Source organism: Leuresthes tenuis, unplaced genomic scaffold, assembly GCF_036924035.1.
Source record: "Leuresthes tenuis unplaced genomic scaffold, fLeuTen1.0.hap1 SCAF_6, whole genome shotgun sequence".
Taxonomy (NCBI): domain Eukaryota; kingdom Metazoa; phylum Chordata; class Actinopteri; order Atheriniformes; family Atherinopsidae; genus Leuresthes; species Leuresthes tenuis.
Window position 1 is genome coordinate 37,509,046 of NW_027325360.1, and position 27,626 is coordinate 37,536,671.

The 27,626-nt window shown below is 39.4% G+C and overlaps 1 protein-coding gene across 1 annotated transcript in view; it reads left to right on the plus strand.

Annotated features, from left to right (window-relative positions):
• cacna1ba (calcium channel, voltage-dependent, N type, alpha 1B subunit, a) overlaps window positions 1-27,626 on the plus strand; it is a 222,977-nt gene that overhangs the window by 67,061 nt on the left and 128,290 nt on the right. The window contains 7 exon segments of the mRNA XM_072387079.1: window positions 15,480-15,595; window positions 15,762-15,842; window positions 23,820-23,903; window positions 24,559-24,765; window positions 25,437-25,549; window positions 25,730-25,842; window positions 25,930-26,061. Coding sequence (XP_072243180.1) covers window positions 15,480-15,595; window positions 15,762-15,842; window positions 23,820-23,903; window positions 24,559-24,765; window positions 25,437-25,549; window positions 25,730-25,842; window positions 25,930-26,061 — 846 coding nt within the window.

Genomic DNA, 27,626 nt, shown 5'->3' on the forward strand with positions numbered 1-27,626 from the left:
TGTCTTCAGTCCAATCTCCCGTCCTGAGCCTGTGGCGACTGTGGAAAGGAACAACTCCCTTTTAACAGGAAGAAACCTCTGGCAGAACCAGACTCAGGAAGGGTGGCCATCCGCCTCGACCAGCTGGGGTTTGAGAAGACAGAAAAGAGGGAAAAGAGGGGGGAAAAACACAATAACACCATTCAAAGGATATCTGTTGGAACAGGGAACCACAAGTTAATAACCACAATAATGTCACATGTACATAAAATCATTTGAGAAATTAAACAGGGGGAAAAAGAGAGCAAAGTGAGGAAAGGTGTGACAGATGAGGTCCCCCAGCAGTCTAAGCCTATAGCAGCTTAATTATGGGATGTTTCAGGATTACCTGAGCCATCCCTAACTATAAGCTTTATCAAAAAGGAAAGTTTTAAGCCTAATCTTAAAAGTGGAAAGGGTGTCTGCTTCCTGGACATTTACTGGCAGCTTATTCCACAAGAGAGGGGCCTGATAACTGAAGGCTCTGCCTCCCATTCTACTTTTAGAAACTCTGGGAACCACAAGGAAACCTGCAGTTTGGGAGCGAAGTGCTCTGTTAGGAAAATATCTTACAATGAGATCTTTAAGATATGATGGAGCTCGGTCATTAAGAGCTTTATATGTGAGGAGAAGAATCTTAAATTCTATTCTGAATTTAACAGGGAGCCAATGAAGAGAAGCTAAAACTGGAGAAACATGATCTCTCCTGTTAGTTCTCATCAGAACTCTGGCTGCAGCATTTTGGATCAGCTGGAGGCTTTTCAGAGAATATGTGGGACAGCCCAATAATAAGGAATTACAGTAGTCCAATCTTGAAGTAACAAATGCATGAACTAGTTTCTCTGCATCACCCTGAGACAGGATGTTCCTGATTTTAGCAATATTACGAAGGTGAAAGAAGGCAGTCCTAGAAACCAGTTTTATATGTGCGTCAAATGATAAATTCTGGTCAAAAATAACTCCAAGGTTCCTCACTGTAGAACTAGAAGCCAAGGAAATACCATCTAGAGTAACTATATAACTAGACAATTTCTCCCTGAAGCGTTCAGGTCCAAAGAGAACAACTTCAGTTTTGTCTGAATTTAAAAGCAGACAGTTCTGAGTCATCCAGGTCTTTATGTCTTTAAGACAGGCTTGTAGTCTGACCAACCTATTGGTTTCATCTGGTTTCATAGATAAGTACAGCCGAGTATCATCAGCATAACAATGGAAATTTATGCCATGCTGTCTGATAATGTTACCTAATGGAAGCATGTACAAAGTAAAAAGAATCAGTCCAAGCACAGAACCCTGAGGAACTCAATGACTTCCTCTGGTGTGTGAGGAAGATTCTTCATTTACAAGAACAAACTGGAATCTATCAGATAACTAGAAAGAGCTGTTCCTGCGAAACAGCAGTGAGAATGCTTATTTGCTGAATGGGTATAGCTGACCATGCTAAAAAAGCTGAAAATTTAGCACAAAGTTATTAGCTGAAGCTTCAAAGCACTTGAAAGGTATTTTTGAAAGGACCTGGTCTTGGTTGAAGACCTGATTAAGAACAGAAGGAGAAGAATTCAGTTGATAGTTTTAAATTCTGTTTCAATCATAATAGAATGATGGCACCTAAAGTTGTTGAGAAGAAGAAGGAGTTGAAAAGATGGAAACAACTTAGCAGAAAATTAGTTGAAAAAGGGCTGAAAAACAATTATTGAAGGACCTGGAGCTGAATAAAAGCTGAGAGGATTAGAAAAACAAACAGCGACTTGAACATGTAAAAAGAACAGTGCTGAACACTACCATGTAAAGAAGTTCAGCTGTGAAACATATAAACATTTAAAGAAGCTAATATGACCATTGGAATGCACTCTGATATTAGAAAGAAAGGAATAATTGAGAGCTTAAACTGGACGAGTCCAGTAATATTAATGCTAGTTCAGGCAACAAAACACTTTCTTTTCATGTTCTCTATTCTCTACTTTTCTGCCTTCATACAGCTCCAGCTCCTTTCAATAATACTTTTTAAAAACTTACAGTATGGCAAACACAAATGAATTTACCTTTGATTGAAATGTTTGTTTCTGATACTTCAGGTTGTTGAAAAATGAACTGCTGTCACTTAAACTATGTTGATCTCTCATCTGTATGTATTCATCTCATAACACATCTGGGTCTGAATCCTTTTTTACAACCAAAGCTCTGCTGATTCTGCAGGGTGGCTTTGGAAAACCAAACCGACAACCAGAGTTCACACTCTTGAATCAGCCCCTAGTGTGGTTCTTACTGTGCTTCTGAACTTCATAGACTTTCTGGAACAGTTCGGGTTGTGTTTCTGGGTCAGGCCGTTGTGCTGAGATATATCTGTCTACAAAATCACACACAGTCTGATCATCACAAACATCCAGTTCAGGTGCTCCGTCAACCCAAAGCATTGCATGAATATGTGGACTTCCTCTGTGCTGAAACTCAACTCTGCAGAAAAAGTCAATCACTTTCCCCAGTGGCTGAGCATCTGAGAGCAGCAGATCTCTGAATAGTGCCTCAACACGCTTATCAAACAAGCGCATGCAGGTGACAGGGTTGGATCGCAGAATCTCACACTTTACAGTCCAGTCAAGCGATTCAAAATCAACCTGTTCTCCTTGCTGTCTCTTTATTGCTTCAATCACTTCAGGCCACCTGAACTCAGCAGCTGAAAATGTGCAAAAGAACGTCAGAGTTTCCAACTGGCACATCACATGTGCTCAGTCCAGAATACACATTATTAAAGTCAGGAAGAACGTACAGGGTTCCACTCTGTAAACATAATCGCCTCAACTACTCATTTATTTCCCTATCCATTAAGCTCATTAATGAGGAGGAAGAAAAGGAAAGGGAGCTTAGGCCGAAGTAATGGCGTAGGTGTATTTTTCTGAATGTATTTTCCGTTCCGTTTTTGTTGTCCTGTGTGTACTGGGTACTTGTTAGTCCTGGTTGAAGGAATTTGAAGGTCAAAAAGACAATAGTGGAACAATTCAAAGGTGCTGGAGTAACTGTCAGCAAAGAAAAGCTGAAGGGTTAAGAACAACAAAAGGGTTTCAAGCAGATAATAAGTGAAATGTCTTGACATTTCTAAAGTGTGACATTTCTAAAACTAGAAAGAGTGAAAGTTTAGCTTAAAGCAAGTTGCTGAAATCCTGGTTGAAGCAGGTTGAAGGTGAAAATAAAATAGTGGAATAATTTAAACGTGTTGGCAAAAACTGCAGAAGTCTTAGTTGAAGAAGTTGAAAGGTTAAAAACAACAGAAAGATTTGAAGGATTTAAAATTTTTGTGGAAAAATGTGCGGTTAGTTATTTTAAATCATTTTAAAAGTATAAAAGTTAGAACCACCAAAAGTAAAAACTAATTCCAATTTAATTCAATAAGATAATTCCAAGAGATATAGCAGTAATCTCCTAAAATAGCTGAACATTTTGATACCAAAGTTGTAGAAATCGGTGAAGAATATGCAGTAGTTAATGTCCAAAAAACTGCAGAAGTCTTAGTTGAAGAAGTTGAAAGGTTAAAAACAACAGAAAGATTTAAAGGATTTAAAATTTTTGTGGAAAAATGTGCAGTTAGTTATGTTAAATATTGCTAAAAATGTGAAATATTAGTAGAAAGTCATTTGCTGCAGTTTGAAAAGGCCTGAAATGTATTTTTGAAAGGACCTGAAGGACCTGAGAAATGTACAGGACAGAGAAGAAAAATGCTAAACAAAAAGTGAATAAATTCAAAAAGAAGAGAAACACTATAGAAAAATTGTGAAAATTTAGTAGAAATTCATTTGCTGAAGCTTCAAAAGGCCTGAAATGCATTATTGAAAGGATGTGGAGCTGTATGAAGGCAGAAACATACAGGAAAGAGAAGAAACATGCAAAAAGGACTGGCAGTTGGAAGGTACTGCTGTGATTCAAAGGCTTCTAATTAAAAAAGTAAAGTCCTGAAGGCTATGAAAGTCACATTGGCTGAAAGAGGACAAAATGACCTACGTTTTAATGCTAAAATTATTTCTGTGGCTTAAATATTTTGAAAACAGTGACAGGTTAAAAACTTTTTTTCTGAAGAATCTTGCTGTATTCTTCCACTCTGCCAGTTGGAGCCTCCACTCTACACATGAACATTCCGTGTCATTGGAATGCATTGTAAACTCAGAAATCATCAAGGATTTTAGTACATTTTTAAACTGTGATAGTTCAAAATTGGCTGAATATTTTAAAAAGCTCAATCATTCAGTAATAGTTGAATGTCTTGTGAACATTTTAAAGTTTGAATGGTGTCTCTATCTTAACGTATGCTGAAGTAGTTAAATTTGAAAGAGGAGGAAGCTCTTTGAATGATTTGAAAGGATTTACCATTACTTTTAAAGGGAGAAAATTTTGCACAAAAACCTTAATATTTTAAAAACTATAAACGTTAGAAACACCAAAAGTCATAGCCATCATGTCCAGAATGAGCTGAACGTTTTGTGCAAAAATGGTTTAATTTGCTTAAAGTGTGTGGAAGTAGTTAAACGGCAAAAAACGTACGGAACATATAATAATAAAGATAAACAGGAAAACAATAGTGAGAATGCCTTAATGCATTCTCACAATAATAAAGATAAACAGGAAAACAATAGTGAGAATGCCTTAATGCATTCTCACAATAAACAGGAAAACAATAGTGAGAATGCCTTAATGCATTCTCACAACTAGAAAGAGCTGTTCCTGCGAAACAGCAGTGAGAATGCTTATTTGCTGAATGGGTATAGCTGACCATGCTAAAAAAGCTGAAAATTTAGCACAAAGTTATTAGCTGAAGCTTCAAAGCACTTGAAAGGTATTTTTGAAAGGACCTGGTCTTGGTTGAAGACCTGATTAAGAACAGAAGGAGAAGAATTCAGTTGATAGTTTTAAATTCTGTTTCAATCATAATAGAATGATGGCACCTAAAGTTGTTGAGAAGAAGAAGGAGTTGAAAAGATGGAAACAACTTAGCAGAAAATTAGTTGAAAAAGGGCTGAAAAACAATTATTGAAGGACCTGGAGCTGAATAAAAGCTGAGAGGATTAGAAAAACAAACAGCGACTTGAACATGTAAAAAGAACAGTGCTGAACACTACCATGTAAAGAAGTTCAGCTGTGAAACATATAAACATTTAAAGAAGCTAATATGACCATTGGAATGCACTCTGATATTAGAAAGAAAGGAATAATTGAGAGCTTAAACTGGACGAGTCCAGTAATATTAATGCTAGCTCAGGCAACAAAACACTTTCTTTGCATGTTCTCTATTCTCTACTTTTCTGCCTTCATACAGCTCCAGCTCCTTTCAATAATACTTTTTAAAAACTTACAGTATGGCAAACACAAATGAATTTACCTTTGATTGAAATGTTTGTTTCTGATACTTCAGGTTGTTGAAAAATGAACTGCTGTCACTTAAACTATGTTGATCTCTCATCTGTATGTATTCATCTCATAACACATCTGGGTCTGAATCCTTTTTTACAACCAAAGCTCTGCTGATTCTGCAGGGTGGCTTTGGAAAACCAAACCGACAACCAGAGTTCACACTCTTGAATCAGCCCCTAGTGTGGTTCTTACTGTGCTTCTGAACTTCATAGACTTTCTGGAACAGTTCGGGTTGTGTTTCTGGGTCAGGCCGTTGTGCTGAGATATATCTGTCTACAAAATCACACACAGTCTGATCATCACAAACATCCAGTTCAGGTGCTCCGTCAACCCAAAGCATTGCATGAATATGTGGACTTCCTCTGTGCTGAAACTCAACTCTGCAGAAAAAGTCAATCACTTTCCCCAGTGGCTGAGCATCTGAGAGCAGCAGATCTCTGAATAGTGCCTCAACACGCTTATCAAACAAGCGCATGCAGGTGACAGGGTTGGATCGCAGAATCTCACACTTTACAGTCCAGTCAAGCGATTCAAAATCAACCTGTTCTCCTTGCTGTCTCTTTATTGCTTCAATCACTTCAGGCCACCTGAACTCAGCAGCTGAAAATGTGCAAAAGAACGTCAGAGTTTCCAACTGGCACATCACATGTGCTCAGTCCAGAATACACATTATTAAAGTCAGGAAGAACGTACAGGGTTCCACTCTGTAAACATAATCGCCTCAACTACTCATTTATTTCCCTATCCATTAAGCTCATTAATGAGGAGGAAGAAAAGGAAAGGGAGCTTAGGCCGAAGTAATGGCGTAGGTGTATTTTTCTGAATGTATTTTCCGTTCCGTTTTTGTTGTCCTGTGTGTACTGAGTACTTGTTAGTCCTGGTTGAAGGAATTTGAAGGTCAAAAAGACAATAGTGGAACAATTCAAAGGTGCTGGAGTAACTGTCAGCAAAGAAAAGCTGAAGGGTTAAGAACAACAAAAGGGTTTCAAGCAGATAATAAGTGAAATGTCTTGACATTTCTAAAGTGTGACATTTCTAAAACTAGAAAGAGTGAAAGTTTAGCTGAAAGCAAGTTGCTGAAATCCTGGTTGAAGCAGGTTGAAGGTGAAAATAAAATAGTGGAATAATTTAAACCTGTTGGCAAAAACTGCAGAAGTCTTAGTTGAAGAAGTTGAAAGGTCAAAAACAACAGAAAGATTTAAAGGATTTAAAATTTTTGTGGAAAAATGTGCGGTTAGTTATTTTAAATCATTTTAAAAGTATAAAAGTTAGAACCACCAAAAGTAAAAACTAATTCCAATTTAATTCAATAAGATAATTCCAAGAGATATAGCAGTAATCTCCTAAAATAGCTGAACATTTTGATACCAAAGTTGTAGAAATCGGTGAAGAATATGCAGTAGTTAATGTCCAAAAAACTGCAGAAGTCTTAGTTGAAGAAGTTGAAAGGTTAAAAACAACAGAAAGATTTAAAGGATTTAAAATTTTTGTGGAAAAATGTGCAGTTAGTTATGTTAAATATTGCTAAAAATGTGAAATATTAGTAGAAAGTCATTTGCTGCAGTTTGAAAAGGCCTGAAATGTATTTTTGAAAGGACCTGAAGGACCTGAGAAATGTACAGGACAGAGAAGAAAAATGCTAAACAAAAAGTGAATAAATTCAAAAAGAAGAGAAACACTATAGAAAAATTGTGAAAATTTAGTAGAAATTCATTTGCTGAAGCTTCAAAAGGCCTGAAATGCATTATTGAAAGGATGTGGAGCTGTATGAAGGCAGAAACATACAGGAAAGAGAAGAAACATGCAAAAAGGACTGGCAGTTGGAAGGTACTGCTGTGATTCAAAGGCTTCTAATTAAAAAAGTAAAGTCCTGAAGGCTATGAAAGTCACATTGGCTGAAAGAGGACAAAATGACCTACGTTTTAATCCTAAAATTATTTCTGTGACTTAAATATTTTGAAAACAGTGACAGGTTAAAAACTTTTTTTCTGAAGAATCTTGCTGTATTCTTCCACTCTGCCAGTTGGAGCCTCCACTCTACACATGAACATTCCGTGTCATTGGAATGCATTGTAAACTCACAAATCATCAAGGATTTTAGTACATTTTTAAACTGTGATAGTTCAAAATTGGCTGAATATTTTAAAAAGCTCAATCATTCAGTAATAGTTGAATGTCTTGTGAACATTTTAAAGTTTGAATGGTGTCTCTATCTTAACGTATGCTGAAGTAGTTAAATTTGAAAGAGGAGGAAGCTCTTTGAATGATTTGAAAGGATTTACCATTACTTTTAAAGGGAGAAAATTTTGCACAAAAACCTTAATATTTTAAAAACTATAAACGTTAGAAACACCAAAAGTCATAGCCATCATGTCCAGAATGAGCTGAACGTTTTGTGCAAAAATGGTTTAATTTGCTTAAAGTGTGTGGAAGTAGTTAAACGGCAAAAAACGTACGGAACATATAATAATAAAGATAAACAGGAAAACAATAGTGAGAATGCCTTAAAGCATTCTCACAATAAAGATAAACAGAAAAACAATAGTGAGAATGCCTTAATGCATTCTCACAATAATAAAGATAAACAGAAAAACAATAGTGAGAATGCCTTAATGGATTCTCACAAATATGACTTAAACCAGCCTAATGCAGTTTCTTTGATCCCAATAACATGTTCAAGTCTCTGTAACAGAATGCTGTGATCGATCGTATCAAATGCAGCACTGAGATCCAACAGGACAAGCACAGAAACAAGTCCGCTATCAGAGGCTAAGAGGAGATCATTGGTATCTTTCACCAGTGCTGTTTCCGTGCTATGATGCACTCTGAATCCTGACTGAAACTCTTCAAACAGATTATTTCTATGTAAATGATCACAAAGTTGAACTGCAACTATTTTTTCAAGAACTTTAGACAAAAAAGGGAGATTGGATATAGGTCGATAATTAGCCAACACTTCTGAATCAAGAGTAGGTTTTTTAAGTAAAGGTTTAATTACAGCAACATATCCTGTCAACAAAGACATCCATCCATTTTCTATACCGTCAGACCGTTAATGGGGTAGCGGGTGGGCTGGAGCCTATCCTAGCCCATCAGGCGAAAGGCGGGGTACACCCTGGACAGGTCGCCAGTCCATCACAGGGCCACATTGAGACAAACAACCATGCGTGCTCACACTCACTCCTACAGACAATTTGGAGTCACCATTTAACCTGACATGCATGTTTTTGGATGGTGGGAGGAAGCCGGAGAACCCAGAGAGAACCCACGCATACACGGGGAGAACATGCAGACTCCACACAGAAAGGCCTCAGGCAGGGATCGAACCTGGAACCCTCTTGCTGTGAGGTAACCACCACACCACCGTGCAGCAATCTGCCAACAAAGACAGATTGATCAGATCCAATATGGAAGTGTCAATTAAGGGGAAAACCTCCTTGAACAGTCTGGTTGGGATTGGGTCTAACATACAAGTTGATGGTTTAGAAGAGACTATTGCTGTTGTTAGCTCTGGGAGATCAACTGGGCAGAAGCCGTCTAAATACAAATCAGGTTCTAAAGATACTTCTAAAGCTGCTCTACTTGATGATACATCAGTGATAATAGTGGGAAGGATTCCATTAATCTTCTCTCTGATAGAAACAATTTTATTGATGAAGAATCTCATGAAATCATCACTGCTGAGAGTTAAAGGAATACATGGCTCAACAGAGCTCGGACTCTTTGTCAGCCTGGCAACAGTGCTGAAAAGAAACCTGGGATTATTCTTATTCTCTTCTATCAATAATGAATAATAAGCAGTTCTAGCTTTACGAAGTGCTTTCTATATAATATACATAATATACATATGTGACAAGACAGGGCGCATGCACATGCAGCGACCGGCAGTTGTACTATTTAGTGTCTTTGTTTGTTGGTTGTTTAACAAAGTGTCTATTTTTGGTAGCAAACGTCAATAAGTTAAATATCGCACATCCTCAAGGCGCAACATCACAGTGGGTTGTTGTCTTCGCACTAATAGTACTATGGGCTTGTCTGGGAGCAAGCTGGCATACTGCGACACATCCAACCCGGATTATATACTCCAGAGACTTTCTTCTTAGTTTTAAGGCGTCTGCGGACACTGGGCCGCCTCCTCCGGACCTGCTTTTTCCTGACATTACAGAACTTTACGCTGACAGTGCAAATAGATACTTTTCCAGCTCATCACGCCACAAAATCAGGAAGCAAGGTAGGAGAGGTGGGGTACGGCAGCAATCAAGAAGGCCCTTGGCACGCATTCCCTTGCCTTCAATCATCTTAGCCAACGCACAATCTCTATGGAACAAAACAGACGATCTCCAAGCTCTTGTTCGCTACCAACACGAGAACCAAGAACGCGTGCATTCTTGCCCTGACTGAAACTTGGCTGGGGGAGATGGACATGGACAGTGACCTGGCGATCGATGGCTTCAGGCTGCCATTGTGCACGGATCGGGATGCCTCGACAACCGGCAAGACGCACGTAGGAGGTGTCTGCTTGTACATAATTGATCGCTGGTGTAGAACAACACTAGTACAAGAGCAACGTACTACTGTACTAAGGACATCGAACTTCTCTCTGTTTCTGTGCGCCCCTTCTACCTGCCTCGGGAATTCCCGCAGATTTTCGTGACTGTTGTTTACATCCACCCAAAAGCCAATGAAAGCTCTGCATTGGATCTATTCCAACAGACGGTGAATAAACTGCAGGCACTCTCTCCCGACGCCCCCAACCTGATCCTGGGTGACTTCAACCACTGCTCGTTGGAGAAGGTGCTCAAGTGTTTCAATAAATATGTACTTTGCCCCACCAGAAAGAGCAAGATTTTAGACCAGTGTTATGGTTCATTTAAAGTTGCTTATGACTCTATCCCTCACCCTCTCCAAAACAGTCAAAGTGTGGATTGAGGAGGCAAAACTGATTCTGTAGGAGTGCCTGCACTTCACTGTCTGGGAGGAGTTTACCCAGTCATCCCCAAACATAAATGAGCTCACTGATGTAGTGAGCTCATGGGTGACTTGCTGTGAGGACACTGTCATCCCCATCAAAGTTGTCATAACATACCCCAATAACAAGCCATGGGTCAGCAAACACCTGAACACCTTGCCAAAAACAGAAAAAGAAGGCATTTAAGCAAAATAACGTCACAGAATTACACAACATTCAAAAAGACATTAGGCTTGAAAAAATAAGGGCTAAACTGGAATATAAACACAAGGTGGAGCTGGAACTGAGCACCAATAGCCTAGGCTCAGCATGGGACTCAGTAAAAACAATGGTTGGGCTAAACGACAAAACTCCAAAAAAAATTGGCTTTGGATGGTGACTCAACAGACTCCATCCTAGCACAGGAGTTAAACACATTTTACACACGGTTTGATAGGAAATGTAACTTTTAAAAGGAAATCTCAGATTTTAAACATGAAATGCTAACCACCACCCAGCAAGCAGCCTATTTTTCTCTACCCAATGTGGTAAAGACTTTTAAACATTGCAAAGTTAAAACAAGCCCCAGACCAGACTATATATCCGGTCGTCTGCTGTGCAGAGCAACTTGGTCCTATTTTTAAATACATTTTTAATTTGTCTATGGCCCTTCAGACAGTCCCTGATTTATGGAAACAATCCACAATAGTTCCCATAGTAAAAAATAAGTATCCAAAGACCCTGAATGACTTCAGGCCCATAGCCCTCACCTCGCTTGTAATGAAGTAATTTGAAAAACTGGTCAAAAAGAACATAATTTTAAGAACTAACCACCTGCTTGACCCCCTACAATTTGCATACAGAACCAACAGGGGGGTCCAGGATGCAACCATAATCCTGTTGAACCTTATTTTCAAACACCTTGAGGGCTCCAAAACACATGTCGGGACAATGTTTGTGGACTTCTCATCAGCTTTCAATACCATCCAGCCCCATCTACTGGTGCAGAAGCTCCTACACCGCTTCCAACTGGACTCCTGCAACTCCAGCTGGATTCTCGATTTCCTCACCAACCGTTCCAGCGAGTGAGAGTAAATGACTATCATTCTGGACTGTCTTTTACATCTACAGGCTCTCCTCAGGGTTGCGTTTTATCTCCTCTTCTTTACAGCCTCTACACTGACGACTGTCGTTCTGTAACTGACAGTCGCCACATTGTTAAGTTGGCAGATGACACAGTCATTGTGAGCCTGCTGGAGGACAATGAAACAGCACATGGCCCCATCATGGACTATTTTGTAAACTGGTGCCAGGAAGCTATGCTGGAACTAAATGTGACAAAAACCAAGGACATGTGTATTGATTTCAGACACGAGGCCTGCAACCCTACTACAACCATCATAAATGGGCAAGACATTGAAATTGTTCATCAGTATAAATATCTGGGTTCTTTGTTGTTTTTTGCCTTCTGGTTCCCATTTTAAATATCCATCAGTACGGACCAATAGATACAAGCACTCATTCATACCCTCTGCTGTTCAGCTGGTAAACTTGACAAGGAAATGCAGATAGTCATATGTTGTATGCACACAAGTTTTTAGGTATCCTTTATACTGTACATATTTTTACACCACACTTACACAACAATTGCCCATTATGGGACAAATAAAGAGCTACTACTACATTTGTGGGCTGAATATGCCTCATTCAGTTTGAACTCTTTGTGATATTCATATGTGTGATTATCATGATACCTGTTAGTGTGTATGTGTCAGTGAATATAAAAGTATGCTGAAAACTGCTACAATGCAGGGAAATCCAGACTACTACTATCACGTACATACTCATCAACCAACACAGATTTACTGCACACACATATAGATAAAGATGTGTACTACACAATTAGGTTTTGTTACACACAGGTAGAGACCTAAAACACACATAGGAAGGCAGGCAGACAGCCACTGCAATGCAGAACAGAACTTCCCCCTTAACTGTGTGGGAGATACACCAATCACTGAGCAACTGGGGTCCCCCCCCCCTTCTCTTATTTCTTCCGCCTCATCTCCTGCCTATCTAATTTCCCAGATTGTTTAAACTGGAATGACATAATCTTTACTTACACTCCTATCTGCTAGGTACCTCTGTCTGTTGAAAGAATAAATCTGCTTTCTAATCTTGATTTAGTCTTAGCTATGAGTTGTGTATAAATTGTGAATAAAAGCGACTGTTGAACGAGTAAATCTCAATTTAGATTGATCAGAAAGCTGTAGTCTCTTCATTATCATAGGTCTTTATGCCACTGTATGTGGTTGGTGGAGGGAGGACCCAGATGCAGAACTCAAAAGCAAACTTGATTTATTGACAAAAAGGCAAGAACAGAAAGCGCGCTGAGTCGGGTATCAAAAGTCCTTAACTGTGACAAAAAATAACAAGACCAGACTATGAATAAACAAAACAAGACTCGACTAAGGTAAATAACAAGACAAGAGGCAAAAACCTGACCTGACGTGACTGAATGTGAGGATTCTGCTATGAGGGAGCTTGTGACTTGATTGAAACTTAACATGACAGGAGGAAAAAAAACACAACATGACAAGAAATAAAACAAGACAAAACGTGACAGACTCCCCCCTCAAGGATGGCTCCCAGACATCCAAAAAGGGTGGGAGGGAGGGGCTCTGAAGGGCCTAGGGCTGGAGCCCGTCTGGTGGACGGCCAGACTTCCGTTTACGTGGATGCTGTCCATCCGACTGGATCCCCTCCAGAGAACCAGTGGGAAGAGGCAAGGGCAGAAGTGAGCCCGCCCGGGCTCCCACTGGCGAAGGCAAGGAGAGAGATTAACCCACCCGGCGAAGACCACAGCCCCCCTCCCCTCAAGGAATGGCTCCCTGACATTCAAGTCAGGGAGGGGCTCTGAACGCCGGAGCAAGGACTGGCAAGGCGGCAGGCTGGGGGATGGCGGCAGCATCACAGGAGAAGATGACACCGGAGGCAAAAGGAGAAATGAGGGAATGGTGGAGCGCAGCCGATACCTCAGCCGAGTCCACACCGAAAATGTCCATTGCTGCATAGTGGACCTTTCTCGTGCGCTTTCCAGATCTCTTTGACTGCTGGCGTCTCCAGAACCAGCTCCCACTGGAGAATGTCCAGGACACCGCCACAGACCCTGAGCCTGTGCCACTCGTTGGCTCCCTTGCCCAAGCAGTCGGGTCTGGAGAGCCCGTAAGTCCGCTGGGTCCATTGGCAGAATCCTTCTGTCATGGTACGTGGTTGCTGGAGGGAGGACCCAGATGCAGAATGCAAAAGTCAACTTGATTTATTGACAAAACAGGCAAGAACAGAAAAAAAATCCTTACCAGCTGAGCCGGGTATCAAAAATCCTTAACTGTGACAACTGTAACAAGACCAGACTGTGACTACAAATAAACAAAACAAGATTTGACTATTACTGTGGTAAATAACAAGACAAGAGGCGAAAACCTGACCAGACAAGATGTGACTGTGAACCATGGAGTAAGGTGAGGATTTTGCTATGAGGGAACCTGGAAACTAAGTACTGTGGGGAGGTGATTAGTAATGAGGTGCAGCTGTGGAACAGAAACAGGGGACTTTAGTGAAACGTAACGTGACAAGGGAAAAACCATGACAAGAAATAAACCAAGAAACCTGAAAACAAGACAAAGCATAATCAAAACGTGACACTTTATGCTTGAGCTATTGACAGCAGAGAGTATAACATGGAACAACATGATAGAATACAAACAGGTATTCAAGGCTGCCACAATAATCTTTCTCCTTTTCCTTTGTTTTTGTTCTAATGGACATACCATGAATATTTACTTGGCTTTGTTATTATTTTTGTTATTGTTATTATTATTATTAGTAGTAGTAGAGGTAGTAGTTGTAATAGTAGTAGTGGTTGTTGTTGTAGTATTTTACAAGATATACAGTCTAGAAAAGCTTATATAAATGGAATTTTGTCACGATTTACGTTCTGTTACCTGTCTTGTCTCGTCATTTCCTGTTTTATTTTGAAAAATCACTGACCTTCTCCTCTCGTTTCAGGTATCTTGCCCTTCCTCCCGTGTCAAGCGTCTGATTGTCTTCCCTGATTCCCAAGTGTTTCCACCTGTTCTCCTTGGTCCCTCATGTGTTCAAATAGTCTGTGTTTACCTTGTGTTGTGCCAGTATGTTGTCTCTCCCCATGAGCTACATTACCAGCCTTACTTTGAACCACAGATTCCACAGTCATAGTTCTACGAGCCTGCAGTGAGCGATTCTCCTGCAGTGCTATCTTGTTTTGTAATTTATTCTTATCCCTAGTCAGTTTATTTATTAAACCGGGAGGTTTCATAGCCTTGTTTGTTCCTCCGTTTTCAAGGAGAGATTTATTTATTTATTTATTTTTTTTGTTGCAACTATTCATTGTCGCCTCCGTAAAAGGAGAGTTTTAAGTTAATCGTTAAAGTTTCATAGAGCCTCTGTTTTGTAAAGAGTGTGTCTTTTGTTAAATCCGCCTCGTTAGGAGAGCATGTCTTTTGTTTTGTTAATTTGTTCATAGATTTTCTGTTTTCCTCCTGGCGTGGAGAGTTTTTATGTTTTGTAACTTTCATAGCCGCACTTGTCCTCTGCCATAGTTACGGAGGAGAGCACTTAGGATTTCCATAGCCAGTTATTTTGCACTGCCTGGAGATCGCCCTGACTTGCTGTGCTCTGTGTGCTGTGTTTTAATAATAAACACCTCTGTGAATCCGAAAAGACCCTGCGTCTGTGTCCTGAGTCCGAGGTACCTGACAAATTTCAACCCAATGTCTAAGTCTTTCATTTAAGTATTTAGATTTAAAAAATCTTTGAAAGTCTGTGATGTTAATTTGCAGAACATCGTCTCATGGGTCATTGTTAACAAAATGAAGGGAGGATGACCAGTTTCATGTAGATAGATAGTAGCTTGTCAAGATGAGACCACCAGTTCAGCTATTTTACAGTGTAAGGTCATCAACTCTTTCTCACTTGCTGGGAGTCGGCCTACAATCTGCCAGTTAACTGTTCTGAGCTCCAGGATATGTGTTTGTCAAATTGAATAAACATTTATTTCATGTGTGTATGACTTTTACAGGGAGTTTGCAAAGGAGAGGGAACGTGTGGAGAAGAGGCAAGAATTCCTAAAGCTCCGCCGACAACAGCAAATTGAGAGAGAGTTAACAGGTTACTTGGAATGGATCTGCAAAGCAGGTAAGAAACAAACATGTAAGATATCTTGTGGCTATAAATGTTACAACACTGGGATTTAGTCACTAAAGGGCAATCTAAATAAAAGCATTAATATAGGCTACTTGATGATGGAAAACATAACCAAATTATGAACATTTTCATTTCAAGTGGAGTATTTTTGTTGCAGAGGAGGTGATGCTGGCTGAAGAAGACAAGAATGCAGAATCGCTGGATGGGGCATGGTACAAAAAGAAGCACAACAACTCTGGTGAGGACAGCCTACTATTCAATATAGTAACAGTTCAGAAGCATATTTAAAAAACCCAAAATGCAGCCTTTCCATAAAAAGGACAAAAAAAGGCTAAATAATATTAACAGAAAACAGAGGGTCTGATGAAAACAAACTAATTTAACATCAAATAAGAATGAGCCCCAGAGGTCTCCTGTCATTAGCTATTGTTTAAACACCTTTTTTGTCTTTCCTCACATGGATTCAATGGAACCAAGCTGAGTGTAACAAAAGCAAATGAGAGAGCAACAAAAGAGAGTTGCGTTCATTTAATTATGTGGAACAATGACAGTAATGCATTTGATTATTCAGCAGTATAAAACAAATTCTGACAAAGAGGACATGATCGTTTTGGACCTAAAAGCAAATGAGTCAGGATTAGCCATGCAACTTAATCACCTCTGTTGAAATGTCTTTTATTTTTACTGTTAGTGTAAGTCTAACCTGTTTAATGTCAGACTCTCAAAGCACGATATCCACTGTAGGGACATCATTATATATCTGATGTGGTTTCATATCTAAATGTGACTTTCTAGTAATAGAAATAAAAATAGAAATTAATAAAAGACATCTCCCTGGGAAATTCAGCCTATACCAACGCCTGATGTGGCCCCTAAAACTGTGCGAGATTATAACATCAATAGTACTGAGAATGTACCTAAAAGCAAACGGCTACATCCAAAATTTCCCTCAACCTTGGGTACAAGATGGAAAAAAATAGACTACTTTAACTGAGGGACTTACCTGGCCCAGTTGTACAGCATGTCAATGCCCCAGTTTCAGGGATTATAGCCGACTGTTTGCTTTTTCTTCGGGTCACAGTTAACAACAGTGAACAATGGCAAACGAGATAGAGCAGCTGTATTTGCAGTTGGAGCTCATCAATATTGAAGGGCAACTGCTTATATTGCAAATGTTGAAGCGCAGGCAACAGACGTTTGCGGAGGTGGTCTGTACGACCACTAAACTGGCCGAGGCTGGGAACGGGAGAAATTACAACACTGGTTCACCCACTGAGGGACCTGGATGAACAAATGCACTTTCGATACTTTCAAATGTCAACAGGCCGATTTGACGAGCTTATTCGCCATATACAGCCATTAAGACCGGAAAAAGCAACTGCTGGAAATTACGTTCTGAGCGGACCAATCACAGACCTTGCAGTCTGCGTCGACTCGATGCATAGTTAGGATTTTTGGAGGTGCCCGTCAGGCTACGGCGTAGGGGTCCACGTCGCTATGCCGTCGACTAAAGCATAAACTAGGCTTTATCCTGTGGAAGTTGGTTGCAAAGGCTTCATTGGACAATCCACCCAGCAGCTACTTAAACCCTAGGAGTTGCTGGGTCAAAACAGGTAAGGGGAATCAGGGAGCTGACTGAGGAAGCTGAGAGAGCAAGTTTTCGATTATGGCTCAGAAAGAGAGGCACCAAGTGGGGAAACCAAGGATCTATAGGTTAGCCACCGGGAGCGGAGGGAGACGTTCCTACCATTGCCCCACCACCCAGAGATGTTCTGGGATCAAAAGGTACAAAACATCTATAAAGGGTGGCCACCAGCTGATGACCCTGTGGCTACTCACTGGCACCTGTTGTGAAGGTGAAGGCAGAAATGCCCTGCAGGTTATGAATACCTGTGCTTCACTTTAACCTGTTTAATGTCAGTCTCTCAAAGCATGGTATTTTCTGTAGGGACATCATTGTATATCTGATGTGGTTTCATATCTAAATGTGGCGTTCTAGTTATAAAGATAACTATGAGAACATCAGTAGAATGCACCCATGTGGGGGTATAAAAGTTTGCTTTGCTACTGGCAGCAGGTCTACACACCAGCTTAGCACAACAGCCCCACAGCTAAATACCACAGCTAAACACAGTACAAGCACAACACACCACAGTTTTGGCAGTTTTAAAAAACTACCTGTTTTATTACAACAGGTGCCCCTGGATATTGGTGGGTTGCTCTTGGTCTTGTGTGTCTCATAGATCAAAAAAAGTTGAAGACCACATGATGTGTTGTTCTTTAACAAGTTGAAGATTCACATGTCTACCGAATGTATATACTGTGGAGATGTAAATAATAATGATGAGACAGGAGGTGACAGTGAGTTGAGTCCGTTTACTCTACACAAATTAATTAATTAATACAACAACAGCTTAAGTGCCTTGAGATGACAATTGTTGTAATTTGGCGCTATATAAATAAAATTGAATTGAATTTAATTGAACGGTAACTCTGTAACTTGCACTGTTGCTAGGCAACATGTAAACTCTGAATAGAATCTGGAACTGGTATATGCCATAAGCCCTGACTCTTAAAGGTACAAGTCTTCTGGTGAATGTCTCTCCTAAATTCCTTATTGTAGGTCACCATAATACACTATATTGCCAAAAGTATTTGCTCATCTGCCTAGCGGTGCATATGAACTTAAGTGACATCCCATTCTTTCCCCATAGGGTTTAATATGATGTCAGCCCACCCTTTGTAGCTATAATAACTTCAACTATTTTGAGTAAGCTTTCCACAGGGTTTCAGAGTGTGTTTATGGGAATTTTTGACCATTCTTCCAGAAGCGCATTTGTGAGATCAAACACAACATTGATGAAAAAAAACATTGATGGACAAGAAGGCCTGGATCACAGTCTCCGCTCTAATTTATTCCAAAGGTGTTCTATCGGATTGAGGCTAGGACTCTCTGCAGGCCAGGCCTTCCACACCAACTCACTCATCCATGTCTTTATAGACCTTGCTTTGCACTGGTGCACAGTCATGTTGGAACAAGAAGGGGCCATCCCAAAACTGTTTCCACAAAGTTGGGACCATGAAATTGTCCAAAATCTCTTGGTAAGCTGAAGCACTCAGCATGTCAATGCCCCAGTCCGAACAGGGCACAAATGGAAACCTGTTGACCAAGCTGTTAGGCAGCTACAACATCAGGAAGTTGAGATGATGCAGCTTGGCAAGGCAGGTTTGGGAAGTGTGCCAGCCCTCAATTGGTGGTTCAAAGCCTCAAAGAGGGAAAGGAAGGAGCTGGTGATCTCAGAAGTCACACAGATGCAGTGTGAAATGCTGAAGACCAGTTCAAGCAGTTGGTCAGTTATTTTCACTGGAACTAAGGGGCCAAGCCCAGCCCCTGAAAAACAACTCCACACCATAATCCTCCTTCCACTAAATTTTTTCACTTGGCACAATGCAGTCAGACAAGTGCCGTTCTCCTGGCAACCGCCAAATCCAGACTTGTCCATCAGACTGTCAGATGGAGAAGCGTGATTCATCACTCTAGAGAACATGTTTCCACTGCTCTAGAGGCCAGTGGTGACATCCTTTACACCACTGCATCCGTTGCTTAACATTGCACGTGCTCAGCCATGAAGACCCATTCCACGAAGCTCTATACGCTCGTTCTTGAGCTAATCTGAAGGCCACATGAAGTTTGGAGGTCTGTAGCGATTGAGTCACACGCAGAAAGTTGGTGACCTCCGTGCACTATGCACCTCAGCATCCGCTGACCCCCCCCTGACCTTGTGGCTGAGTTGCTGTCGTTCCCAATTGCTTCCACTTTGTTATATTTCCTCTGACAGTTGACTGTGCAATACTTAGTAGCGAGGAAATTTTACGACTGCACAGACTGGACTTGTTGCACAGGTGGCATCCTATGACGGTAATGTGCTGGGATTCACTTAGCTTCTTTCACAAATGTTTGTAGAAGCAGTCTGTATGCCTAGGTGGTTGAATTTATACACCTGTGGCCATGGAAGTGATTGGAACACCTAAATGTAATTATTTGGATGGGTGACTGAATACTTTTGCCAATATAGTGTATGTCTTTGGGTAGAATAGACATACTCAAAATCACCCTTCTGTGTCCACACCAAAAATAACCTACCCATTCTCTCCAGCCATTGCCATCACTAACCCAAGATCAGTTAGTTGATTACCCATATAGAAGTTGCTACTGGCTTCGAAGTTGTCTGAAGAGGAAGGCACATGAAATGCTGTAGTTCTATGAATAATGACTAATTACATTTAAAATACAATAATAATTTCCATGATTTTTTTTTTTTACAATCTTTACTTGTATCTTTTGTGGGAAAAAAGATACAGTAGGATAAGTGGGAAAAGAAAGGAGGAGAACAGAGGGCAGGGATCAAGGAATGACGACTTTTAACCTCTGCACATGGGGAAACCTGCTCAACCTTTTTAGCTATCCGGTTCCCCTTTTAAATAAAAAAAATTATAATAATTTTCATCATTTCACAAGCCAAAAGTCTAGGACACAAACCACCCACCTGTATTACCACAATGACCATGATAGACATTTTCACCTCCTTCCATATCCATTCCTCTCACAAGCCACAGACAGTGTGACTTCAAATCACAGGCCCTTTCAGACAGGAACTGCTTTTCATTAATCTAGAATTAACTGAACGTGTAAAATGCATGTGCAAATTAACATCCTGTTCATTCATCTTGAAAAGTCTGCATGCAGTTTTCAGGCCTCTGACAATTAGGTATCATTTTCATTGTGACACAATTCTTAACTACATGCAGTCACATTAAAGAACAGGTAAATACGCACACAACTGTCACCAATGTACTGTTTCTGCAGCCTTAGTCTCATCTCATCCACAACAATCTGCTCTAACCTGATGTAGGCCAGATGGTGTCTGGGTAGATAAACAGCAATAGGTCCATTTTCACTTAATATAATTCTTATCCTAGCTTTCATCTCTCTTGTTCTCGGTTGATTACACTGACATCTAGTTCAGCTACACTTACCGTCTTTTTGATAGCAAGCGCCTAGTTGGTCTGAGGCTCGGCTCCAATTAATTTTGAGAATGGTGTAAAGCATTGACTATTGTTTTCCTGTTTCTCTTTATTATTATTATTAATTATTATTTATTATTATTATTATTCTGCCGTTTTTCGGCGCTTAACTACTCTTGCAATCTTTCACCGATTTCTACAATTTTGATATATAAACATTCCGCTCTTTCAGGAGATTCTAGCTTTGACTTGCAGTGTTTCTAACTTTTATAGTTTTTAAAATATTTAACTTTTATTCAAATTTTCCCGTCATTCAAATTAATGGTAAATGCTTTAAACTCTTCCTCCTCTTTCAAACTTAACTACTTCAGTATACGTTCAGCTAGAGAGACCATTCATAATCTAAGATGTTTACAAGACATTCATCTATTACCAAATGATTCAGCATTTTAAAATATCAAGCCAATTTTGAAATATGACAGTTTAAAAAACATGAAAAATTTTGCTCCTTCTTGATTTTTATGAATGAAAAGAGCAGAGTGAATCACACTTCACAGCAGTACCTTCCAACTGCCAGTCCTTTTTGTATGTTTCTTCTCTTTCCTGTACTTTTTTTGCCTTCATAGAGCTCCAGATCCTTTCAACAATGCATTTCAGGCCTCTTGAAGCTTCGGCAAATGAAATTCCACTAAATGTTCACAATTTTACTTCAGTGTTTCTCTTCTGTTTTAATTTATTCACTTTTTGTTGAGCATTTTTCTTCTCTTTTCTGTACTTTACTGCCTTCATCTAGCTCCAGGTGGCTTAAATATTCACATTTTTCTTCAGTGTTTCTCTTCTTTTTTTAATGAATTAAATTGTTGTTTAGCATTCTTCTTCTGTTTCCTGTACTTTTCTGCCTTCATACAACTTCAGGTCCTTACAAAATTTTATTTCAAGCCTTTAATTTAATCCTTTAAAACTTTCCGTTGTTTTAACCTTTCAACTTCTTCAACTAAGACTTCTGCATTTTTTTCCAAAAAGTTTAAATGATTCCACTATTTTATTTTCACTTTCAAACAGCTTCAAGCAGGATTTCAGCAACTTGCTTTCTGCTAAACTTTCACTATTTTTAGTTTTAGAAATGTCACACTTTAGAAATGTCAATACTTTTCACTTATTATCTGCTTGAAACCCTTTTGTTGTTTTTAACCCTTCAGCTTTTCTTTGCTGACAGTTACTCCAGCCAACATGACTGCCCTATTGTAAAAGCTTTATGCCAGCCTGTGTTATTTGTGCTCCTAATACAATGTAACATGACATTATCTGTCTCTCAGCCATCACAGCACAAACTTCCATGATAAAGAAGCTGCACTTCTCTCCTTTAAACTGACAGTGAGGGCTGTGTTAAAACTGCCATAAAACCTGTATTCTACACAGGACCTTGATAGAAATGACTTAACTGTCTGCAGCATACCTTTCTGCTTTTAACAGGTTAAAATTGTCTTTTACCATGACTTATAAATCTATTGAAGCAGCTGATTGTTCTCAAGAGGCACAACCTGTCCTCCTCTGTGTCTCTGGCTTAGGACGTCCTTCTGTGTGCTTTCCCTCATACTGGCCTGGTAAAACCTTACTGCTTTAGGCATCATGAATGTCATATTTCAGACTGGATTTGAAATATTTAATGCTTGACTGGTAACTAGCAGGTCTCTCAGCACAGCATCTATGTGTCGGCGAGCAAAATCTCTTCAGAAATTGTCTACTTATGGGTGCCAATGGCAAGGCCCCCATATTACTATTGTTCATACTTATTATTATGGGTGCAAGGCAAGGTATTGGCATTCAGACTGGATTTGGCAATTAGCAGGTCTCTCAGCTCAGCATCTTCCAACTGCCAGTCCTTTTTGCATGTTTCTTCTATTTTCTGTCTTCATAAAGCGTCAGCTCCTTTCAAAAACACATTTTGGGCCTTTTGAAACTCCAGCAAATCCTTTTCTGCTAAATATTCACATTTTCCTGCATTGTTTGTCATCTTTCTGATTTTTTTTTTTTTTTAATTTTTTCCCTTTTAGCTTCGCATTTTTCTTCTCTTTCCTGTACTTTTCTGCCTTAATCTAGCTTCAGGTGGCTTAAATATTCACATTTTTCTGCATTATAAACAGAATTCATCTCTCATCTCCTTCTTTAAACCTTCAATTTTTTCTGCTTGGACTTGTAACTTTTTTTAAAGACATTTAATCAATTCTGCCTTTTTTGCAGTAAGTTCAAGTCATTCCAATGTTCAAATGTTCAATCTTCAAATTCTTTCAACCCTGATTTCAGCAATTGGTTTTCTGCTAAATTTTCCCTTTTTTCAACTTTTTGAGCATGGTTAGCTATGCCCATTCAGCTAATAGGCATTCTCACTGCTGTTTCACAGGAACAGATTTTTCTAGTTGTGAGAATGCTTTAAGGCATTCTCACTATTGTTTTCCTGTTTCTCTTTATTATTATTCCAACATCTTAGTTCTTCCGTACATTTTTTGCCATTTAACTAGTTCTGCATCCTTTAACCGATTTCAACCATTTTGGTATCAAAACGTTCAGCTCCTTCAGGAGATTTATGCTATGACTTTTGGTGATTATAATTTTTATACTTTTTAAAATATTTAACTTCTATTAAAATTTTCCCGTCATTCAAATTAATGGAAACTGACTTCAAATCTTCAAAAACTTACTCCTCTTTCCAACCTAACTAGTTGAGCATACTTTCAGCTGGAGACACCATTCAAACTTTAAACGGGTCACAAGACATTCAGCTATTCAGCTTTTTCAAATATTAAGCCAATTTTGAAATATGACAGTTTCAAAAACATGAACAAATTTCAACTATTTAACTACTTCTGCATACTTTCTGACAGTCTGTGTGGCATTAAGAACAGAGTCAATTGTTTCAAACAAAGAGCAAGGTGTGCGACAGTTTGTCAAAATCATATCAGAAAAATATTTTTTCTGATATACTGGTGTATAATTTTTAAGTGTTTTAATACAACTGAGAGTGTGATTATTTGATAACAACATAACATTGATAACCTCAGATAAAGTTTAACTGTATGTTACATGTTATGTAGAGATGACAGAAGTGCTGAAAGACAGTGAATGTGGAGTGACAGAGCACAAATGAGGAAATAGTTGTAATGATTGATTTTATTCTACTTTGTATTTGAAGTGCTAAAGAGGACTAAGAAGAGTAAAAATGAACTCATCAATGCAGAAGAAGGACAGGACTACTTCACTGATATTTCATCTGTTGGTGAGGACAATACATGATACACACCATCTGCCATATCACTGCATTGCTCCAAATTATGTTGGTTTTTTGTGGTCAATGCAGCACACAAACACACAATAAAGAGCTCATATTATTGCAGTGATACAAAATTGCATGAATAAAATGCTTCAACTTTTATTATCTTGGTGTTGGATCATTAATTTGTCGTCAGAGATGGGCATAGGTGGTAGATCAGGGATTTCATATTTAGCATTCCATACCTGTAAATCCCATATCTTTAACTCTCTCTGTTCTGTTTTTCAGCGCCAAGGTGAAACTGAGATGGAAACTGGTGTGCTGTAGATTCATTTATCATGCTATTCCCTGGGATAAAAATCTTAATTTTATGCTGTGATGTTTATGATAAAATGAAAATGCTGTTGAATTTGTTATGTAGTTTTAAGGATCATGTTGAAGAGATTTTATATTGATGGGACATAATTGATTAACAGACGATAACTGTACGATATATACAGAGCTGTGGTGGACCATATCAACTTAAAACTGACAGATAAATCACTCTGCAATGAAATAACTGTCAAAATGAAATGTTATCTACTTTGGGCAAAACTACCTTAGTTCTAGACCTGGTATCTTTATTACCTTTTTGTATGTTTTATTCCAACTGCTCCCCCAGGGTCACCATTTGCACGGGCCAGTGTGAAGAACAAGAATGAGAGCTCGTCATATTTGAGGAGAAAAGAGAAGAGGATTCGTTTCACTATCCGCCATTTGGTCAAGTCCCAGAGCTTCTACTGGACTGTATTGTGTCTTGTTGGGCTCAACACGTTGTGTGTAGCCATAGTACACTATGACCAGCCTGAGTGGCTAACTTATGCACTATGTGAGTTTCAGTGGAACTTAAATGCCTGTATGTTATTTCTATCTACTGTATTTAGCCAACAACATTATATTAGAACACTGACACATAAAGTTTTAACTGGAAAAAAAGAATGGCTGCACGGTGGTGTGGTGGTTAACACCATCACCTCACAGCAAGAGGATTCCTGTATTGAATCCCAGCTGGGGATCTCAGTGGAGTTTTCACGTTCTTTTTGTGTATGTATGAGTTGTCTCGGGGTACTCCGGCTTCGTCCCACTGCTCAAAAACATGCATGTTAGGTTAGGTTAATTGGTTACTCTAAATTGGCCCAATGAATGAGTTTGAGTGTGGATGGTTGCTTGTCTTGTTTGTCTCTGTGTGGCCCTGTGATGTACCGGTGACCTGTCCAGGGTGTATCCCCCCCACCCTGAGTTTGATTAAGCGAGTATAGAAAATGGATAATAGTAATGATGATAATACTAATGTGACCGCAAGTCATTCTACCTTAAAATGGTTTATAATGCTTGCATTCAATCGATATGTTGTGGAAGGTTCCAAAGAACTATTAAACACTTCATGTGCTTTATTTCTCTATTCACTCATATGCTAATTTAGATCGACATTATCCTAATTTTGAACACAAATGGATGGGTAAGCATTGATCTGTGATTTTTGTTATTCTCCCTGGACAGACTTGGCAGAGTTTGTATTTTTGGGCTTGTTCCTGGCTGAGATGTCCATGAAAATGTATGGCCTTGGACCACAGAACTACTTCCACTCTTCTTTCAACTGTTTTGACTTTGGGGTGAGTTTTCTTGTATAGCTTTGACCTTTGTCAGTTCACAGTGGATTTAAAAATGTGAACATGGATGAGGACATAAGAGATGAGATCCTGAATCATGTGCCTCAGAAAAGAAATGTTTAATTTTTGCTAGAATAACAGAAAATGTGTTGGCCTGCAGGATTTATCATACTGTGTTCACAGGTCATTATTGGCAGTATTTTTGAGGTTATCTGGGCTGCCATCAAACCTGGTGCCTCATTTGGAATAAGTGTCCTGCGAGCATTAAGACTGCTTAGGATCTTCAAAGTCACCAAGTAAGTCCTGGGGAATCTTTGTGTGTATGCTGAAAATTAGTCAGACCTTTTCCTCTTCAAATAGCATGTTCACGTCTGTGTGTGTAGGTACTGGAACTCTTTGAGGAACCTGGTGGTATCCTTGCTCAACTCTATGAAGTCCATCATCAGCCTGTTGTTCCTGCTCTTTCTCTTCATTGTGGTCTTTGCTTTGCTTGGCATGCAGCTGTTTGGTGGCCAGTGAGTAATTTGTTTCTGTTGTTTTTTTGTTAAAACAGTTATTTAAAAGATCTGTGTCTCCCCAAGCTGAGCTGTGGTGACACCAGGAGTTTCTGTGGTTCTTTGGGCAACTAAACATTTGGTGGTCCTTGCAGTTCTCAATTATATTCAAATCAAATCCGGATCAGTGCTGGCCGTTGGTGTTTTAAAATACTACAACTCTTTGAGAAACTGTGTATCAGTCCACTAATTTAGCAATATTCTTATTATAATACTATGTTTAATTATTGTTTTTAAGAGGGAAAAATTGATTAAGAAAAGCAAATTAATTAACCCTGTTGGTTAATTAATTTGCTTTTTTATTTTACTTTGTAGTGTATCTAACCTTGCAGCTATCTAATCCCCTCGATCCTGCTACCTCTGCACGGTCTTAAGCTACATTTATTAGTTTAGATCAGGGGTCCCCAAACTTTTTCCTGTGAGGGTCACATAACTTTTCCCGATGGGGGGCCGGGGTCAGTTTGTAACAGAAAAAGTGTGATGGTCGCAGGGGTGCCTTAACGTAAACATTTATTGTTTTCCAGAAACCAGGAAATGAATAATAATACTATTATTGAAATAAACAGCACTATTATGAAACAAATAACCAAATAACCCTCTCTGGGATCTTTGCAGAAAAGAAAGTCAGGAAATAAATACAACTATCTGTGAAATAAATAACCAAATAACCCTCTTTGTGTTCTTCACAGAAAAAAGTCCATTGAACATTAACTTTCTGTTGTGCTGTGCACAATCTTAACAGGTAAAAGTGTAGCTTTATCGTCAGAGCAGAATCCTTTACTCAAATGGCTCATATGAGCAGTCTGTCAAAAATCTTATGTTCCTTCCTTATAGTCATTTTGGAAGGTCCAGTAGGCTTGTAGACACCACTGTTCGCAGCTCTCTCTCCAACTTCCCTGTGAAAACCACGAAGAAAGCAGGCTAAGAAACTGAACTAAGCGATACAGCACCTACACAGCACATGACATTTCACTACCAGTATGGTTGTGGAGATGTGGATTTTATCCCAGTAGATTTTATTATGATTAAATTCATTTATGCTCAGAATGACTCATTCAAGTCAGAAAAGTGAGCTTGCCTATGTATGTTCATCAGTGTTCACTGTGGGCCTGCATCTGGCTGGTGAGAAGTTGAATGTCAGGTTCCATTCTAGTCACTGCCAATCTCAAACACTGATGTTCATCTATCATTCTTGATCTCATCGGAGTTTTCAGGTGTTTCATGTGTGAAAAGGTTTGCTTGCAGATATACGTGCTGCCAAAAAGTGTAAACATCTTCATTGCGTTTTTTTTATGTTAGGGTATGTGTCGTTTGGGAGGACAGCATAGAAGTCAATGAGACTGTTAGGCTTGAATGCGTCTTTCAGAACATCACAGTTCTATAACTCGGCTAACTCAAACTGAAAAAGAGGCTGGGCTTCATCGATGTCGGCAAGAAAGGGGTTCTGGAAAAGACGATGTCTTTTGCATTAACATTTAGTTGCCGAAATCGCGCACCAAACTCTGCCTTCAGTATTTCCACACACT